Here is a 21,674-nt window from a genome sequence, read left to right as displayed (position 1 = left end):
TATAGCAGAATCCAGCAAAAAAATATTCTAATAAGAGCCAAATGGCCTTTGCTGGCCATTGAATCTATATAATTTCTTTAATCTGGCATTGAAGTCTAAGCACAATAAAACAAATGAATAAATATAGCTATTGTTGATAGTACCTACAGGAATAAATGACTCAATAAACAAGGCATGGAGGCTAAATTTTAATTTAATGAAATTTCCATGCATAATAAAATATCATCCTTTTTCTTTTCTTTTTTAGTTTATTTTTAGGTTGTGGGCACCTGATGGTGCTCATGGACTACTCTCAGGTCTGTGCTTAGCGGTTGTTCCAGGCAGTGCTTGTAGAGCCATGTACTGCCAGGGATCAAATCTGGCCTCTTGCATTCAAAGCATGCACTCCAGCTCACTGAATTCCCTTGACTATGATTTTCTTCTTTAATCACCTAAAAATTAAAAATATTCTAGCTATAGATCATATTTTAAAAGTTATATAATAAATGTATGCTTTAGAAATTGATTCACAGATTTATAACATAGATGAGACACTATCAGAAAGTGAGAAGCATCCTAAAAATGAACTTCATGTAAAAATATGATTAGGCTCTCACATATTCCTATATGTAAATCCAGCTGCCCTCTTAAAACCTAACTAGATATCAGATTAGAGCCAATTAACTGAAGTTGACCTCTCTTATTTACTCGTTTAAATATTCAGAGTGACAGAACCATTAATATGTATAATTAAGATTAATGTTTGTATAAATGTATATACTCTGAATAATTAGAGGTAATATAATTTTAACCAAAAGATGCATCACAACTGGTTTCAATCTAATTGGCATTTAAAACTGCAACAGCTAACTTGTATACTGTGCTTTTGTGAGCTAAGAACTTGTGTTCTCCAATGTATTAACTGACTTATTTCTCATCAAAAAACTAAAAATAAGAGGCTGGAGATATTGTTCAATGGGTAAGGTGCTTGCCTTGTGTGGTATGTGGCCCACACAGGTTTGAAACCTGGCACCCCATATGATAGATATTTAAAGCCCTGCCAAAAGTTATCACTTGGTGAGTCCAGAGACAGAAGTAAAACTGAGAACCGCTGAATATTGACAACTCAAAAATAAATAAATAAAAGACTAACTAAAATTGAGTATACATTTATTATCCTCCTTTACAGATTTTACCTTTGAAGTTTTTGTCACTATCTGACTTATATTGCCTACATTGTGTCTCTGTGTGTTTGAATGTGTATAAATAAAACCATAGATGGACAAATATATTTGGGGGTGGAGGAATTACATGCTGGATGGTGCACAGGGTTCAATCCTGGCTCTGTACTCAAGGATTATTCCTCCTGGCAGGGTTCCAGGAATAATAGTACTGGGATTCAACATCAGCTCTGTGTCAGGTCAGCACCCTACCCACTTAACTAGATAATTAGTAAATGATTACATTATCCTCTGAATTAGATCATTCCATTTTTATTTAAGGGATCATGGCTATTACCAAAATCATAGAGCCACTCTCTTCAGACATAGTTTTCCTAATTATGTAAAATACAAGAGAAAATATAAATATTCCACTATAATAGTTATATAAAATGTAGAACTCAAAGCATTATTCTTCAGGCTTGTGTTTGAGGTGCAGAATGTCTCACTTCCATCCCTCTCGTACAACCTCCCAAACAATGTCACTGTTAGCAGAGGTCTAGAAGGTGGTTTCAGACTAAATATGCGTCCATCAGGTGACACCTAAGAAAAACATAAAAAGTAAGCTAAGTCTGCCTTTGAATATACAATTGCACAACACACTTTAAAAATTGGCACAACTCTCCCCTAGTTTCTTGAGCACATGCTCACTCTTATCCCCATCCTTAATCTTTGTACTTCAAAGGTTCATTCACATTACTACTCTGTGCCTAGTTTCATTCCACTTTCTGTGACAACACTAATAGTTAAATTTTTGTTTGGGTTTGGTTTCAGTTCACACCCAATGGTGCTCACAGCTTACCTCTGGCTCTGTGCTCAGGAATCAATCTCAGCAGTGATAGAAGACAATATGGGATGCTAGGATTGAATCTGGATTCTCCATATTCAAGGTAAGTGCCCTACCCACTGTTCAATCTCTCTTGTCCCCTTAACCTTATGATTTTGGTTTTATCTATGACTAGCATAGAAATCTCTAGCAATAGATGCTTTGTATTAGATAACTACAAAACTGTACTTGCAGGAAATATGTGTTTTTGTATTCATAGCTGAGTTCACACACTAGAGTAACAAAGTATTTTAAAGAATGCTAATGGGCTTCCTCTAGTAAGTACTAATCCTTCCCAGCGAAGATTTTTTATGGCTTCTGCATGCAAGGCAAACTCCCTACCTCCATGCCAACTCTCCGTTTTATGGCATTTTTAGGCACTTGGGTGGGTGCTGTGAGAAAGACAGAGACAAAGATAAGACAGAGACACAAATAGAGAGAGAAGGCATGAGAGAGAGAAAGAGCTTCTTTGCTAATAAGATGATTTGGTAATATTAAACAATGATACCTGAAATTCTCCAGGTGCAAGCTGAATTTCACTGAGTAACACCTCAGGGAAGACATACTGAGTTCTGAAAGTACCACTGAGGGAGAACATTTCAAATCTGGTGGAAGCAGTTTCCACAGGACTGCCGCAAGAATGCAAGTTTGTTGTTTTACACTTCAGCAAAGTACAAACCTAGCAAAGAAAATGAAAACCAAAAAATCTTAAGAATGCCAACTGAAACACATCCTGACCTAGAATAAAAAAAAACTATGATGTTTTGCTTTGCTGGTAAAAATAATTTTAGTTTCTCATTGTTCTATTTTATGAATACCAGTTTATTACTGAATAGCTAAGGTAATTAAAATAAAATTTCAGGAGACCAGCACAGTGGCACAAGCAGTAGGGTGTCTGCCTTGCACACACTAACCTAGAACAGACCGATGTTCCATCCCCCAGCGACCCATATAGTCCCCCAAGCCAGGAGTGATTTCTGAGCACATAGCCACTCCTTCAAAGGCCTGAGGAAGTGGTGGGATATAGTGGCAAAACTTAATAAAATGATCTATGTCTTCCTATAAACTGAAAAAAAAATGTGGATGGGACAAGGGGCAAAGCAGACTCATGAGCATTGAGTGGAAATAAAAAAATGATTAAACCTAAATACTCAACTCAAAGTTAATGACAATAGAATCAAAGAGACCCAAACCACAACAAACTATACACATCTATAGTTTACATGTTACACTAACAGTACAGGGGGCTAAAAAATCGGATGCATGCTGGGAACAGTGGCAGAGGGAGGTCAACATTGGTGGTGGGAATTGCCCTAATTTACTCTCACTATGTATCTTAAATATAACTATGGAAGACTTGTAATTCACATTGGTCTCAGTAAAAATAAAAATAAAATAACTTAATAAAATGAATATTTCACCAAGGGTATTTCACCCAGTCAGACTTACGTTCAGGTTTTAAGGAAAAAATACACAGCTACACCAATCAACAACAGCTCAGAAACTTTACAAATTCAAAGCTAGCCTTAAGAGATAAACTGAAAGGTTTATGTTAAGACAAGACAAACCAGCAGACACACCAAAGATGACACTAAATGACAATTATCTCTCTCAACGTCAATGGACTAAATGCACCAATTATGAGACACAGAATGACAAAATTGATCAAAAAGCTGAATCCAACGCTTTGTTGCCTTCAAGAAACACATCTTAATAGTCAGAGCAAATATAGGCTAAAAGTCAAAGGATGAAGGACAATCACCCAAGCAAACAACTCACTGACTACTTATATCAGGTCCAAGACCTGATGATAAAAGTATTTCCATAGTCAATTCAATCTACTTGTCTCTAATAATATTATCCACAGTGCTACACTAAAGCAAATACTTTTAAACCATTTATTTACTGACTATCTCAAAACAGAAGACCATGACTAACAAAATGATACTCCTATATTGACAGGCAGAATCCTTTGGTTATGATCCTGCCTCCTTTAATCCTTGCATTTAAGGATTACACCTATCCAAGAGTAATTCCTGAGAGCAATGCCAGGAGTAACCCCTGAGCATCACCAGATATGGTCCCAAAATATAAAACAATCAGCTAAAATTTGCATCTAAAAATTAAAATTATAATTAAATTTGAATTTCAGTTACACAATTTTAATAATGGTTTTATTATTACAATACAAAACATTTAATAAGTATCATATATGTATATTAAATTTTTCTATTTATTTAATTATAATTTTAATTTTTAGATTAAGTTATAAGGTATAATCTTTCATCTGGTAATTGCTGTTACTCAAGTAAACATTACCTGTAAATAATAGCACCCTTCCACAGTATGTAGTCCATCAAATGCCCCTAGAGCATAAACTTCATCTGATCTCTTCTCAAACATCTTGTAGCTGAGAAGACAACAGAGATCTTTCTGACAAACTGTATAATTTCCTGTTATTTCTGTAAGTTCCACAAAAGTGAATTCATCGAAAAAGATAGTGCCCTGGAAATTTCCATTTCCTGTTGAAAGCACTTTTACACTGTTGACATAGGAAGACCAATTCACTACTTGGTGGGATGGGTGGGAATCCAGTTGGGCCAAGATGAGTTTTCCCTCATTTGTTTTCATATCATAATGAAATTCTTTGGGAGAATCAGGTGCATAGATGCCACTTCCTGAAAGTAACATATTAAAAATGGTATGTTATGGTATGGAAAGAGATAAGGGATTGCAAACTTATTTTATTCACTCTATGATTTGTATCTCAATAACTTACATCTCAGTAAAATGTCTTCAAATTTTACTGATTTTGACACTAAGATAACAAGAAGAGTTTCATATAATTCTTGGGATAAAAACAGTGTAAAATAAACTTAAAGTCTACAAAACAATTTAAATTCTAAATCGTTTGCAGCATGTTATCAGCAAGAAAACATAAATTGAGAGTTGAGAACATTGTATTAAGGAAACAAGTTAAATAGTAAAAATAGAGAGTTCTGGAGCCAGAGAGATAGCACAATGGTGTTTGCCTTGCAAGCTGACAATCCAGGATCTAAGGTGGTTGGTTTGAATCCCAGCATCCCATATGGGACATCCCATAGCTCCCGTGCCTTCCAGGAGCTACTTCTGAGCAGATAGCCAGGAGTAATCCTGGAGCACCACTGGGTGTAGCCCAAAAACCAATAAATAATAAATAAATAGAGTTCAAAATAAAGAGTTCTGCTTTTTGTGATTTCCCTAGATTTATACATCTTCAAAGTTAATACATTACCTGTCATTTTCCTAGAGGAATTATGTAAATTGGAGGCAAGAAAATTGACCCCCATGCCCATTGCCCAAGCTGAGTGAAACTCAATAGCTGTCAAATGTGGCAAAACATTCATCCAAGCCGTTGGGAAGAGAATAGTGTCCACATGATGATCTTTTACCAGAGTAACAGCAGGATCATGAAAGAGAATATCGAAGCACGTGAAAATACCAAACTTTCCAAAGGAGGTGTTGAATGTCACAATTTCAGTTTCCTTGGGTATATCGAATTGATCTTCACCCATGAAAAGATTTTGCTGTAATATACAGAAGATGAAACAGGGAAGGGAATCTCCTTTAGAAAGTTGAGAGGGAAATAATTGTGAAAAGGGCAAACTCATCTATTAGGCAATACACAAGAATACACAAGAACATTCCTATGTTGGGGCTGGGAACGTGGCGCTAGAGGTAAAGTGTCAGCCTTGCAAGCACTAGCATAGGACAGACCGTGGTTTGATCCCCCAGAGTTCCATATGATCTCCCCAACCCAAGGGCGATTTCTGAGCACATAGCCAGGAGTAACCCCTGAGCGTCAAACGGGTGTGGCCCAAAAACCGAAAGAAAGAAAGAAAGAAAGAAAGAAAGAAAGAAAGAAAGAAAGAAAGAAAGAAAGAAAGAAAGAAAGAAAGAAAGAAAGAAAGAAAGAAAGAAAGAAAGAAAGAAAGAAAGAAAGAAAGAAAGAAAGAAAGAAAGAAAGAAGAAAGAAAGAAAGAAAGAAAGAAGAAAGAAAGAAGAAAGAAAGAAAGAAGAAAGAAGAAAGAAAGAAAGAAAGAAAGAGAGAGAGAGAAAGAGAGAGAGAAAGAAAGAAAGAAAGAGAGAGAGAGAAAGAAAGAGAGAGAGAGAAAGAAAGAAAGAAAGAAAGAAAGAAAGAAAGAAAGAAAGAAAGAAAGAAAGAAAGAAAGAAAGAAGGAAAGAAAGAAAGAAGAAAGAAAGAAAGAAGAAAGAAAGAAAGAAAGAAGAAAGAAGAAAGAAAGAAAGAAGAAAGAAAGAAAGAGAGAGAGAAAGAGAGAGAGAAAGAGAGAGAGAGAAAGAAAGAAAGAGAGAGAGAGAGAGAAAGAGAGAGAGAGAAAGAAAGAAAGAAAGAAGAAAGAAAGAAAGAGAGAGAGAGAGAGAAAGATAGAAAGAAGAAAGAAAGAAAGAAAGAAAGAGAAAGAAAGAAGAAAGAAAGAAGAAAGAAGAAAGAAAGAAAGAAAGAAAGAAAGAAAGAAAGAAAGAAAGAAAGAAAGAAAGAAAGAAAGAAAGAAAGAATGAAAATTCCTATGTCAATGTAGGATAAATAATTTCTGTAGAACCAAAGCATGACTTTTCTACAGAAAAAGACTGTTCTATACTGTTTTCTCTTCAAGGGCAAGTCTATATGGGTACAATCCAAGTGGTAAACACATTCCTAAAATGTGTTTTAGGTCAGACCAAAGTAGCACTGAATTATCAAGCCCCAAGTTTTGCTGAGTTTTTAAACCAACAACAACAAAAACATGAAGCTTTTCATTATAACATTGATGCTAAGCTATGATTTTTAAAAGATAGAGTTCAAAAAATCAACTTTATATTTCAATGCAGATAACCCTTCTCAAACACTCCCATCAACATACTTCTACACTTCTGAATGCACATTGGACTAATTTAATCACTTTATAGGATCTTAGAATATTTACTTATTCAGTACTTTCTTTGCTATATTTTGCTTTTATTTCTGATGTTTTGCTGTGTTCAGTATGAATAAAAGCATTGTCTCTTTGTTTTTCTTAGCATTCAACAATTAAATTATTTGCAAAATGATTCCACCTTATGGGAGCATATTATCCTGAGAATCAAGCATTTATCATTTTCTCTAAGATAACAGCACAATCTTTGTGAGTCTATTATTACATTTGGATTAATACTAAACTCTAAAATAATTAAAACTAAGAGCCCTTATGTGAGACTGAAGTAAATGAAATGTCTTTCACTACAAATGGAAAACACATTCTTAACAGTTCTCTCACTAACACACAGTAGACAAGTACATATACATGCCAACAAGCAAAAGAAAAAAGTAAATCCAAGCAAAATACATAACTTCTCACCTTATGGTAGCGTGCCACCAGCTTACCCTGAGAATCAAATACCACATCAGTGTTGTATTGGTAACGATTATCAGGAGGGCACTGAGAATCATTCGCATTACATGCTTTCTTGTCACCAATATTGGCTACAACATAGATAGAATTTTCCTTGGCAAGGCAACTGAGTCTTTCTTGAACTGGAGTATGACCAAATCTGTGATGTATTCATTGTAAAAAAAAAAACAGCTTCTTAGCATGATTACCTGCACCTATTATTTGATATTAAAAATTTTAAATAACAGTAACTGAAAGACAAGATTAAAAAAAGAAATAGTTCAGAGAAAGGCAATATTTTTGAAGAATTTGATTGCAAAAAATTATTCTAGGTTAATCTTCAGGATTATGCATTTATTTATAGCATTTATTATCATTCATGCTTTTCATCCCTTTTATTATTAATACTGAGTGATAAAAATTATTTATATTTATATAAGCTCTATACTATATTTATAATTTTTGGGGGTTTTTTGGGGGTTTTGAGTCACACCCAGCAGTGCTCAGGGGTTACTCCTGGCTCTACACTCAGAAATCGCTCCTGGCAGGCTCGGGGGACCATATGGGATACCGGGATTTGAACCACCAACCTTCTGCATGCAAGGCGAATACCTTAACCTTATGCTATCTCTCCGGCCCCTATAAGTATTTTTGACATTTATTAATATGAATATTAAATGATAAAATTATATTTATATGTAATTATAGGTTCAGTGATACATTCATCAAAGAAAATGTACCATATCTTACAGATATTATAGGTCAAAATCACAAATTTATTACTGTTTCTTAAAAATAATAGAAGTATGAAAAAAGTACAGTGAAAAAAAAAGCATTCCCTCAATCTGCACTGGCAGAATATACTTAATTTGTTCATTTTAGTACTCTAGATTAGAGTTTAAGGTTTGCAACTTCCAGAAGGCTTAGGATGTAGATGCAGTAAATTTCAATGAATGTTAGCTCTTTTGTACAGTTGCAACTATATACCTCCTACCTACAATTAGCATCTTAAAGGATGTTTTTATTATTTATTCATTTATTTATTTATTCTGGAGATTGGAACCATAATGAGATAACACTTCACCCTATAGGTATTCTTAAACAAAATTTAAAAAAAAGCAATGAGAAAGAAACCTAGTTAGAATACTGATGTTAGGATTGTAAAATGGTGAAACATTGTGGCAACCAATTTGATGAGTTCTTAAAATATAAATATAAAACTATTGAATGGGGCTGGAGTGAAATGAAAGTACAGTGGGTAGAGCATTTGCCTTGCATCTGAGTTCTATACTGGCATACCATATGGTCACCTGAGCACTGCCAGGAGTAATTCCTTAGTGAAGAATTAGGAGTGACCCCTGAGCACACTGAGGTATATCCCCTCCCCTCTAAAAAAATAAAACAAAACAAAATCTACTAAATTATCCGACAATTTATTTTTAATATATATCCAGAAAAAAAGCAGAGCCTCAAATATATTTTATATATCATGTTTTTGCAGCATTATTCACAATAGTTTAAAGTTAGAAACAATTCATGTACTCTCTGATGGATAAACATTAGTTAACATTTAAAGAATACTTTTTAGTCTTTAAAAAGAAAATTCGTAAACATGCTACAACATGGACAATCCTTGCTGATATTATGCTAAGTGAAAAAGCCAGTCACAAAGGGATCAATACTGAATAATTCCACTTAGATGAAAAAACTTGAATAGCTAAATTTACAAGACAGAATGTAAAATAATGGTAAGTGTAAAATAATGTCAGATACCAATGAAGAATTACTGTACTTTCCCCCAACCTTATTAAATATAATTGATATTTTAACATTGTGTACACTTAGGATGTTAAATGTGATGTTGGAGAAATATATTTTAAGGAAAATAATATTACGAGATAAATGAACACATCTTTTAGCTACAAAAGCACAATTGAGCTTTTATTGTTATAGTAGGGACATTTAAAATCCACTCTCCTAATAGCATTCTCAAAGACATAGTATAGTAAAAAGTCATCAAACTCCATGCTAGATATCCAGAATATGCTCCTTGTTCAAAGTGAAAATTACGGGGAGGGATCTGGCCCCTGCTGTAAGCATAACAACTGGGAGAGAGGCTGAGAGAATCAGTTGCCTTTGCCTATTTTTCTTCTCTTCTATCTTCTGAAATTCTCCTGAGAAGGCCAAGGAAGACTCAGTGAAAAATTCCCAGAGATAAAGACTGCATGCCCTAAGAGTACCAGCTATAAGAGACCCAAACAAAAAAAAATCCCGACATATCCTAGTCATAATGACAAATTCCACAGATAGAGATAGAATACTGAAAGCAACAAGATCCAAAAAGGAAATTACATTCAAAGGAGCATCCATAAGAATTACAGCAGACATGTCATAAAAAACTCTCAAGGCCAGAAGACAGTAGTGGGAAAATGTGACAAGACTGAATGAAATGGATGCTTCACCTAGAATACTACACCCTTGAATAGCTAAAGCAATCCTTGGGAAAAGGAATATGGGAGGCATTACTTTCCCCAATTTTACAAAACAATATTTATCAAAACAGCATGGTACTAGAATAAAGACAGATCCTTAGATCAGTGGAATAGGCTTGAGTATTCAGAGAATGTTCCCCAGACATACAATCACTTAATTTTTGATAAAGGGGCAAGAAATCCTAAATGAAGCAAGCAAAGGCTCTTCAACAAGTGGTATTGGCACAACTGGTTAGCCACTTGCAAAAAAGTGAACTCAGACCCCAAGCTAACACTATGTATGAAGGGAAAATCCAAATGGATTAAAGACCTTGATATCGTACCTAAAACCGTAAGGTATATAGAAAAACACGTAGGCAAAACACTCCAGGATATTGAGACTACAGGCATCTTCAAGGAGGAAACTGCACTCTCCAAGCAAGTGAAAGCAGAGATTAACAGATGGGAATATATTAAGCTGAGAAGCTTCTGCACCTCAAAGAAAATAATGCCTAGGATACAAGAGCCACCCACTGAATGAAAGAAATTATTCACCCAATACCCATCAGATAAGGAGCTAGTATTAAAATATACAAGGCACTGACAGAACTTTACAAGAATAAAAATATCTAATCCCACCAAAAAATGGGGAGAAGAAATAAACAGACACTTTGTCAAAGAATAAATACAAATGGCCAAAAGACTGCACATCACTAATCATCAGGGAGATGCAAATCAAAACAATGAGTATCATTTCACACCATGGAGACTGGCACATATCACAAAGAACAAGAACAATCGGTGCTGGGGAGAAAGGAACTCTCACTCATTGCTGCTGGGAATACCTTCTAGTCCAACCTTTATGGAAAACAATATGGAGATTCCTCAAAAAACTGGTAATTGAACTCCCAAATAATCCAGTTATATTCCACTCCTAGGGATATATCCTAGGAACACAAAAATATAATTCAATAATTTTTACCTCACACCAATATTCATGCAGCACTATTTACAATAGCCAGACTTTGGAAACAACCAAGATGCCCTTCAACAGATGAATGGCTAAAGAAATCATGGTATATATACACAATTGAATATTATGCAGCCATCAGGAGAGATGAAGTCAGGAAATTTTTATATACATGGATGTACATGGAATCTATTATGCTAAGTGAAATAAATCAGAGGAAGAGAGATAGTCACAGAATAGTATCAATCATCTATGGGTTTAAAAAAAATAAAAGACATTTTTGTAATAATTCTCAGAGACAATATAGATGAGGGCTGAATGTCCAGCTCAAGATATGAAGCTCACCACAAAGAGTGGTGAGTGCAGGTAGAAAAATAACTACACTGACAACTAACATAACAATGTTATGAGGGATGAATGAGGGAAGTATAAAGCCTGTCTCATGTATAGGCAAGGGCTGGGTAGGGAGATGAGAGATTTGGGGCATTAGTGATGGGAATGTTGCACTGGTGAAGGGGGGTGTTCTTTATATGAGTGAAGCCCAACTACAATCATGTTTGTAATCAAATTGTATAAAAAGGTATTTTTAAAAATAGTGAAAATTATGACTTTTGATCACTATTTGATCATTTCTCCTATCTTTATTCCCTGGCAACCACTGTTCTCTCTGTTTCTACCAGGTAGGTATTTTCATGTACCTATAGACTACATGTAAATGAGATTGTGCAGCTTTTGTCTCTCTGTTGCATTATTGCTAAAAAGAATGTCTTAAAGACCATCCATCTCCTTAAAGACAAAGGAAACAACTTCCTGACAGGATTGAATGGAAACAACAGCTGAGCACAATAAAGTAATTATTGAATGAATGAAAATTTGGTGCCATCTGCTGGCCATAATAAAGAACACCCTCTGAGCTTGAGTTTGCCTTGCCTGAGGCTAACCAGCGGTGAATCCTGGCATCCCATCCCTGAGAGCTGTCAGGAGTAATTCAGGAGTGCAGACAGGAGTAACTCCTGAGCACTACCAAGTGTGCTCCCTTCTCCCCTAAAATAATTTTTTTTTTTTGGTTTCTGGGCCACACCCGGCGATGCTCAGGAGTTACTCCTGGCTCTTTGCTCAGAAATCACTCCTGGCAGGCTCAGGGTACCAAATGGGATGCCGGGACTCGAACCACCATTGGTCCTGGGTCAGCGCTTGCAAGGCAAACGCGCTATCGCTGTGCTATCTCTCCACCCCCTACAAAATGAATTATTTTAATATAAATTTTAACCTTTATATTTGCAAACAAATGAGTACTATTAATTATAAGCAGAGCTATAGCAATCATCTATACAACATATCCTCACAAAAAGACCAAGGATGGACAGCTACATTTTAAAACTCTTCAAAATACTTAAACATAAAGAATATAATTTTCCTACATTTTTTTGTTTTGTTTTTGGGCTACACCAGGCACTCTCAATAATCATTCCTGTCTCTCTGCTCAGAAATCACACCTGGTAGGCACAGGGACTATATGGAATGGTGGGATTCATACTACCATTGGTCCTGGGTTGGCTGCATGTAAGGCAAATGCCCTACCACTGTGCTATCTCTCCAGCCTCAGTTATTTAATCTCTAAAATGTACAGGTATACACAACATACTGATCAACTTGAAACATGATTATTCCTAATATTTTATTACATTATTTAAATAATAGACTAGTTACATGAAATAAAAAATCTAGTTTTGGAGTTTCTGAAACAATATTATTATATATTTTAATCCTGTCTACTATTCCTAAAAGTATATCATATATTCTAATGTGTTATATTTTAGTTAAATTTCATACACTGTTTAGAATGCCCAAGAAAGGTTCAATATTTTTTTGGATTAGAACACAAATCCAGATTTAAAGTTTAATGCATGAACCTAAAATTTACCTTGTAATCTGTAATATTAGTTAGGTCCTTAAAATGTGCACTCAAGGCTACTGTGAATGGAAGTGATGCAGGAACAGTAATGGCAGATCTTTGTAACCCTCTATCATTTCCATGTTCTTCTTCCATGTTTTCAAGCATAAAATATTGAGCAGTAATGATGCTCAGATTCAGAATTAGAATGTAAAAAAAATTATTGGAAAGTAATGGTGAAGGAAAAAGAACTGAACACTTGGGGAGGAACTTAGTATATGACCAAATTAAATATGCTCATCTGGTGGGGATTTTATAGGAAAACAGAACCTTTGTGCAGGTCTGAAAGTACTTTTTGCATTCCTTATCAATTGATAAAGAATGCAAATATTCAACAGAGTGGTCTGGCTGGTCCAAGTCTTTTGGGTTTGGCCATTTGTTTTAGGTATTATCTATTATCTTAATCTTCCAGTGAGCCTACACTCAGTAAATTTAATGGTTCTGGGAAATTGTTTAACACCCTATATGTCAAAAGGAGTTCAGAAATTCTCAGGAACATTAAAAACAGAGGGTGGAGCAGTCAAAAATGGACTGCTCACAGCAGCTGACAATGGGAAACTGAAGCTTTGTCTTAAAAGAAAAGAAATAAAATAGATTTTATAAGTCTACTTGCAAAATGCTCACTATTGAACCTGTTGTAAGCAGAAAGATTGGGGGAGGGTGTGTGGTGAATCTGGGCCTCAGTAACTTACCCTTGGAGGGAAAACAGTGTATGAAACCTAAACCTGCTTGAAGACATGAAGGCCTTTGACACAAAAGACCCATCACAGGAGCAAAAATTGAGATGCAGAATTCCCTTAGAGAAGAGGTTCCACCTTGGAGCAAAAAGCCATGCAAAGAATATCAAATGGAGACCAACAACAGCTCCAAACTCCCCTCAATGGCCACTTCATAGCAATGGACTCATCAGGCAGTGCTCAGGAGCTACTCCTATCATTATTCTCAGTGCTCTGTGCTCAAATGTCACTCAGATGGTACTTGGAGGACCATATACTTTGCCTAGGATGGGATCTCTACTGACTTAATGAAGTTAAGTAAATTATGGTATCTCTCTCTTCAGCCCTATTTCCTTTTTGCTCTTTTTCTTTCTGTGGCTGTGCACACAAGACAGTTGCTTTGAGAATATGAGTCTGCTTTCTTCGAATTTTGTGAGCAATTCTTTAAAAAGAAGTTCTTAGGATTTTAAAAGAAGTATATTCCAGATGTGATTCAAACTATAAACATAGAAACCACCCATAATAACTCAAAATTTAAGGGCTTCATACATATTAACCATGTAACTATTTTATTAATAAAAAATGAAAATTTGGGGCCAGAGCAATAGCACAGCAATAGCACAGCTGCCTTGCACGCAGCTGACCCAGGATGAACCTGGGGACCTAGGTTCAATCCCCACCATCCCATATGGTCTCCCAAGCCAGTAGCGATTTCTGAGCATCATCTGAGTGTCACTGTATATGGCCTAAAAACAAAAAAAACAAAAACAAAAAAAAGGAAATGAAAATTATAAGTCCTATATTGCTATATTATTTTATTTTTCCATTTGTTCACAGTTTTCATACTACTACATACTACAGCTTTTACAGACTCACATAGCCAAAGAATTCTCTGAAATTAAAGAATTTTTAAGAAAAAACATGGATTGTTGGACATGTTCCCTCAGTCCCCATATGCACCAAGATTACCTTGTGGCATTATTCTTCTTTTGCATAGGCACATTATAATGGGAAAATATTACACATGCAAGCAAATTCTTATCTAATAGAGATAGGAACACACAAATGTTGTAATGCAGTGGAGCCTTACACCCTGAACACTGTCATAATGACTTGGCTTAGGCCTCAGAAGAACAGGCATTGTTCTGATGTTTGTAATATCACCAGAAAGCAAATTAATACCAGGGAAGACTTTACTGTTGCCCTGGCATCGACTTACTTTGTGTGAAAAATTTTACTGGGATCACAGAGAATGACTCAGGGGTAGGACAACCTAGTCTGCCTGGAGCCCAGAGTTGGTCTTATGCCAGAATACTTCAGGGGTAAGGTCTCCTTGTATTTAGACCAAGGCTTTTTTCTTTCTATTTCCCCCATATTTTGCTGGACCTATGCAAACAACTATTGCCACTCTCACACTGTCTTTACTGTATTTCTTTAACTCTTATTCTTAAAAAAATTGCTTTAATGAGTTCATTGGTGATACAATAATTTTCACAAGTACATTTGCTAATAATTTTTTTCTTCTTTCCTTTCTCGTCCATTTGTTTAATTTTTCTATTTTCTATTTTATTAATAACTTTGCATTATGTCATCTTAAAAACAAATGTATTATGATCAGTTATATTAACTATGTGATGCATTTTCTTTAAATAAATTTAAAACAATAATAAAAAATATTTTAATTTTTCTAGATTTTGTCCAAAAATATGCCTACATTGAATTTGGCAATATCAGTATTACAATACTGCACTAATTTCTATAACTTGATCATTTCCATTTGTTTTCCTATTAAATTAAAATTAACAATTATCTTGAATTTAGACCTTACTTTCTTATGCAGTGACATCTACAAAGATTTCCTAGGTATAATAACTACATGCTCATAATTGAATTTCAACACATTTTTCTTTACCTGTTAGGATTAGTACAGGGGATCCAGTTCACTTGAGGATCAGGAATATCCTCCAAATATGGATAGAGGGATTCCCTGTTGAATTTTGTACCATAAATGGCATCCTCTGGTGTCACAATAATCTTCGCTCCCTTATTAGAAATACAGTTTTAATGACACATTCTCAAATTAGCAAGCAATCAACAGGGTGACTATTAGAGAAATTTGGATCTGTCTCTGAGTAACAACCATTCAGATTCCCCAATTCTATCTTTCCGATCTCATTCTATTGTCTTCTGTATTTTCAAAATCTCTTTGATTTTCAACAACTTTCATTTTCTAAACCCAGATTACTCATTTCTTTGTAACTTCTTTATTTTCTCAGACATTAATAGTTTTCAGGCTACTCAGTTTTGCCAGTGAATGCAAGCTTGAACGATATCATCTAAGCTCTTAAGAAAATCATCTCCCACTCAGCACTATGACCTTCTGTTGTGTCTGGTTATATTAGGATCACTGTTTCTGTTCTTCTCTGTTCCCACCTTCTCAATACCATATCCTACAAACATTTTCCAGTTTTGTTGTTGTTGTTGTTGTTGTTGTTTTTGTTTTTGGGATTACAATTGGCAGTGCCCAGGGTTACTCCTGGCTCTACGCTCAGAAATCGCTCCTGGCAGGCTCAGGGGACCATATGGAATGCCGGGATTTGAACCACCAACCTTCTGTATGCAAGGCAAATGCCTTACCCCCATGCTATCTCTCCAGTCCATTTTCCTGTTTTTGAGAAGAAGGGGGGGATATCTAAAAAGTGTTGGGCCTAATGTGCAACCTGGTACCTTCTCATAAAAGAGTCATCCTAAAAGAATGTTCTTTAAAACCTTAAAAATATTATTTATTGCTATAAATTATTGCATGTTAATAGTTCTATGCAATATGTTTATATGCATGATTTATAACTTATAAATAACCCAAGTCTAGGGTGGATCTACACATAGCTCACTTAAACTCTCTTTCTAAATTTATATTTATACTGTTTTATTCAACTCAAGGAATACTATAAAGAGGGAATGGAGTAATAGCACAATAGATAGGGTTCTTGCCTTCCATGGTGCCAATCTGGGTTTGATTCCCAGCATTCCATATGGGCCCCAGTTTTTCCAGAAGTTAATTCCTGACTGCAAAGCTAGGAGTAAGCCCTGAGCACTGACAGATGTGACCCCCAACAAAACCTAACAAATATTACACAACAAAAACAACTATACATTAATAGAGATAATTTCATCTCATAGTTAGAATGAAGATTAAATATGTGCTTTAAGAAAATTGTAGCTAAAGTTGCAAGTGTCTATCTTTTATCATTCAAAACTTGTAGCCCAAATAGCAAACTCTTAAAAGCACAAAAATACACCAAGGCTACTTAATACTCTTCATGTTTTTAATGTTTTGGGGAATATTCTCAGTGGTGCTTAGGGCTTATTTCTGGCTCTGTATTCGTGGTTACTCTGAGAAGGCTCTGGGGACCTTATGATGTGCTGTAAATTAAATCATGGTCAGTTGTGGGCAAGACAAGGACCTACTGCTGAATTATCCTTCTGGCCACCCTCACTCTTAATAGTGCCAGACCCTTGCCCCATTTATCCTTTACCTTCCAGCACAAGCATTAAAAAAGCATCAATGTTGTACAATTTGCAAACAGTATCAAGTCAGTTGCCTCTTAAAATTTAGTAAGCCCTTGAACAATGCCCACAAATTGAGTCATCATGTTAGAACCAGGGAAGCTCCACTGACTCTCTATTCTCAAACAAGATGTAAACAGAGCCATGAAAGATTACGGGTACAGGTCCATGCAGCAAAAATCTGGCCATCTCAAGAGGAAAGAGTGAACCAAGCTCCAGCCCTGCTGAAGCTATTCTTGCTGCCTCTATCGCCCAGAAACACCATTTGTCTATGGCCCTGCCTCATCACTCTACAATTCCCTGTGGGAACACCAATCTGGCTTTGGACTGATTATCACAAGGGCTTTTTGAAGAGAGTGTGAACACCCAACCCTGGTGTCTTGAAGCCCCTAAAAGTTGCAGTATCAGTAATAATGCTTTGATTTTCTGGACAACTTTATTTGTTTAATTCTGTGCCTCCAATTTAATTGAATGGACAGCTAAGAACAAGAGCTTACTAAACCTTCTGCAATTGTATTTATGACTTAATTGGATATACAATAATTTTTGCAAATGTGCTTTCTACTCTACTTTTTCTTCTTTCTTTCTTTTTCCTTGTCTTCCATTTTGTTTATTTTTTCAATAACTTTGCTTTCACTTACCTGAAAACAACTGTATTATGATCAACTATGTCAACAATATGATGCATTTCTTTAAATTTGATAATAAGTATTAGTAAACTCTAAATTTCAGGGAAGTGTCCTGGTATCCTTGCTCCAGTACTTTTAAGAGGTGGCAGGGAGATCTGTGACTGTAAAACAAAAGTTTCTAGAGACCCTGGCACACATGTTCCCCAAAGTGTGCCAAACTCTGCCAGGGATCCTGTATTCTCAGAACCTCTGTTTCACTGACCAGAAGACAACAAACTGGAAGGATGGTACCTGAGTGGCTGCAGAGATGATTGCTGCCTCCAAGATATCTAGATTTTGGTTCATTAATGCCAATGCCTCTTCCTGGGATACTGGTCTGAGAGTGTCTTTGGGCATTATCACTGCATGCTCATAAACTGCTGCAATAAAAGTATCCAGGGTGTTGACTTTTAAGATGCAAAGAACCAAAATTACTACATTTATATGCAATTCAGAGGTAATCATGTTGTGATCCCTGAAAAAGAAACGTGATTTGAAATTTAGAGAGGAGAAATACAGCAAATCATATGGTTCTCAACACTAGGTGCTTAAGAATATCTTACAGGGTTTTTTTTTTTTTTTTTTTTTAGCATTATTTTAAACCAACAAATGGCCCTTCCATGCTGCAGATATTTTTGAAGCTCAGGTATGTAGTATGTATATGCAGTATGTGTGTCTGTTTACCTGTTTATCATGCTTCTGCAGACTGGTGGATTAATCACAGAAAAATACTGTTTCCATGCTCTAGAGACCAGACATTTATATGACGTTAGAGCCTACAGGTTAATTGTTCTTGGGGGCTATAAAGCAAAGATCTGTTCAGGATCTTCTTATTGTAGGTGACTGTCCCCTTCCTATGAGTCTTTACCTACCTTTCTTCCCGTGTGAACCTTTGTGTTTAAATTTTCCGTCTTTTTATTTTAAATTTTTACTTCTTGGCCTAATGAGATGATCCCATGTGGGAGGCTCAGATTTGATCCCTAGTACCACATGAAGCCCTGAATACTGGAGCACAGACCACACAGTGTTAATCCTCAAAACAAAAAGTGAAACAATATATTAATTTTCTCCTTTTATTGTTTTTTGTTGTCAGTTTAATATCAGGAGTTAGTTTAGTGCCAAACTTTTGTTCTTTGAAGTTCCATCAGTCTTAACTACAGTTTAGCTTGTGTAAATGGCCTGCTTGCTTGCTTGCCTGCCTGCCTGCTTCAGCATTTGAAGATGTAAAATTGGAGAGGGCCCTTGATTCCGAGCCAAGGGTTGGCAAGGATACCTAGATTCTGGCTCTGCCCTAAGAAATCGCTCCTAGCAGGATCAGGGAACCAGATGGGATGTCAGGGATCAAACCCAGGCCTGTCCTGGGTCAGCCGCGTGCAAGTCAAATGCTCCACTGCTGGGCTGTCACTCTAGCCCTATGCAAATGAACTCCTTTCACTTCCAACCACCTTGGGCTGCAATCTAGATTCCTCGAACTTGCCCACTCTCACACTGAGTCATCTCCCGAGGCCTCTCAAATTTCACCTTTTTTATATGGACATCAATTCTCATACTCAAATTACATGTAAATAATCAGGAGAAGAAATAGCATAAAGTTAAGATATTATCATTTTATCAAGTGAACAGTTAAGGTTCCTGCTCTGCTTCCTCAAAATAGATAACAAGAATCATACAGTACGTCATTCAATAACTCTTGCGCTGACAAATTTCTTCAAAAGGAAGGAGTTTCACTAGCAAGCCTCTCCTCTCCCGTTGCACATCAGTGCCAGCGGTCCAGGGGGTTGGGCTGGGGAAATGAGCCTGGGTCTTTTCAGAAGGCTGCTACCACGCTGCTGGCCAAGGCGAAGAGCTAGACTCAAGCCTTCTATGCTCCAGGCTCCCTCTGGTGACAGGCCATGAACTGTGATCCTCCTACCTGACCCAGAATCTGAGCCTTGCCACAGGACGTGGGGTGCAGCCAAGAACTCAGATACGGTTTCTGACTTATTTCAGAGCAAGGGAGCAAGAGAACCCAACCAATGCAAACTATAATCTAATAATCTAATGTGAATGCGTCCAAGAAACTACCTCTCTTTTCAATTTTTCATTTTTCTATTTCCATTTTTCTATTCATTAAAAGTTGCTCAGTGGATTCTGTGCACACTGAATGGGAGAGGATTACACAGGGCATGGCAGAGGCAGAAGTTATTGGGGATTATCTTAGAAGCTGCACACATAAGAGTGACAGAAATGGGAGTATAGAGAATAAGAGGGAGAACAAGTGAAGACAGAAAATTGATGAGAGAAAAATAATAGATGGCAGGAAAGAGTTTAGAGATTTTTCATACTGAATTTTATTTATTTCAGTTGTGAATTAAAATACTTTTATATTTACAGAAGTAGAGTAGATGTATGATCACCCATTCTGTTGTATATGAAAATATTTCCATAAGATTATTCTTTGAATGGTTGTATATGAAAATGTTTCCGTAGGATTATTCTTTGCCTATTGCCCCACCTTGACCTTCCAGGTGGGGGAGCTGTGGTAGCAGGCTGGAAAAGGACTCTCTTCGACCAACCTTAGACACCCTAACTTGCTTGTCTGTGTGGATTATTTGCTCTGGATAAATAATACCAAGATCTCCCCATAAAAGGAGACATGGGGATAGGAATCAATTTCTCATTCTGGGAACTATTTGGGGATTCACAAACATCCAACAAAGGATTTAATTGCACACCATTGCATCACCATTCTGTTATTAGAATCTTTTATTTATTTCATTTTGTAAGTGGGTATGTCTGATTTTACATAGGTACAACAGCAAATTTATTCTGGGTCTTCCATAGTAACCAAGAGGCTGCTATTACCCAATCATTATTTCTGAATTTACAGCAAACACAAGCTCCATGTGGTTGCTGACCTCATTTGGGCTTTTCATTTCCAGTGGGTGGGCATTGAACAGATAAAAATATCCCCTTATTTGTTTTGCCTTATGTGCATTTAGTCATCAGTGATTTGTTCTATGATCTTTTGTTATTCATCTATTACAGTTCCTAATTTAAGGTCAAACTTTATCAGAAATACAACATCTACAAAAAAGTTTCCACAGGCTTCAGAATCTAGAGAGGATCTTTGAATATAATTTTACATGGGCAAGGGAGGAGAAAGCCATTTTTTGTCACAAGGAAATATAATTATTATTTACCAATGTATGAAAAGTTGTAAAATAAAAGTTACAAATGAAGAAAGTTACCAAGACATTAAAAATGGCTCCTTGAGGGGCCGGAGAGATAGCATGGAGGTAAGGCGTTTGCCTTTCATGCAGGAGGTCATCGGTTCGAATCCCGGCGCCCCATATGGTCCCCCGTGCCTGCCAGGAGCAATTTCTGAGCCTGGAGCCAGGAATAACCCCTGAGCACTGCCGGGTGTGACCCAAAAACCACAAAAAAAAAAAAAAGGCTCCTTGAGCTCTAGTGATAGTACAGTAGGTAAAACCCTTGCCTTGCATGTCATCTGCCCAAGTTTGATCTTCAGTATCAAATATATCCCCTCCGCCCAACCAAGATGATCCCTGAGCACAAATCTAGGAGTAAACCCTGAGTATCACTGGATATGGCAAAACTAATAAATAAATACATAAATTATTCCCTTGAAATGATTAGGTTAAAAGTATTAAAAAATAATAGTGACCTTTCAGTAGGTTTTTCATTCATCATGAAAAGGCCTTAATTCATTTCTCCTAACACTCAAAGAGAAAACTAAACTGAAAATTAACAACTTTTGCAGTTACATAGAGAACCAAGGTCACACAAACAAGCCACTGGCCCAAATAGGTACTTACCTGCTGCAGAGCCTTTGAGGCACCCAGTGCGGGAAATTAGGGGAGTCTGGATTATTTTGAGTTTTGTCTCAGGAAAT

General features: G+C 36.3%; 1 protein-coding gene across 1 annotated transcript; it reads right to left on the bottom strand.

Annotated features, from left to right (window-relative positions):
- Positions 1-716: 716 nt before the first annotated feature.
- VNN1 (vanin 1) lies at positions 717-18,244 on the bottom strand. The gene is made up of 8 exons (XM_049785011.1): positions 18,032-18,244; positions 15,457-15,587; positions 7,401-7,593; positions 5,300-5,591; positions 4,345-4,703; positions 2,534-2,704; positions 1,622-1,742; positions 717-808 (listed from the first exon to the last, which is right to left on the bottom strand). The coding sequence occupies exons 1-8, from the start codon at positions 18,242-18,244 to the stop codon at positions 717-719; spliced, it is 1,572 nt and encodes a 523-aa protein (XP_049640968.1).
- Positions 18,245-21,674: the final 3,430 nt, after the last annotated feature.

Source organism: Suncus etruscus, chromosome 12 (genome assembly GCF_024139225.1).
Source record: "Suncus etruscus isolate mSunEtr1 chromosome 12, mSunEtr1.pri.cur, whole genome shotgun sequence".
Taxonomy (NCBI): domain Eukaryota; kingdom Metazoa; phylum Chordata; class Mammalia; order Eulipotyphla; family Soricidae; genus Suncus; species Suncus etruscus.
This window is presented reverse-complemented; position numbering and strand designations above follow the sequence as displayed.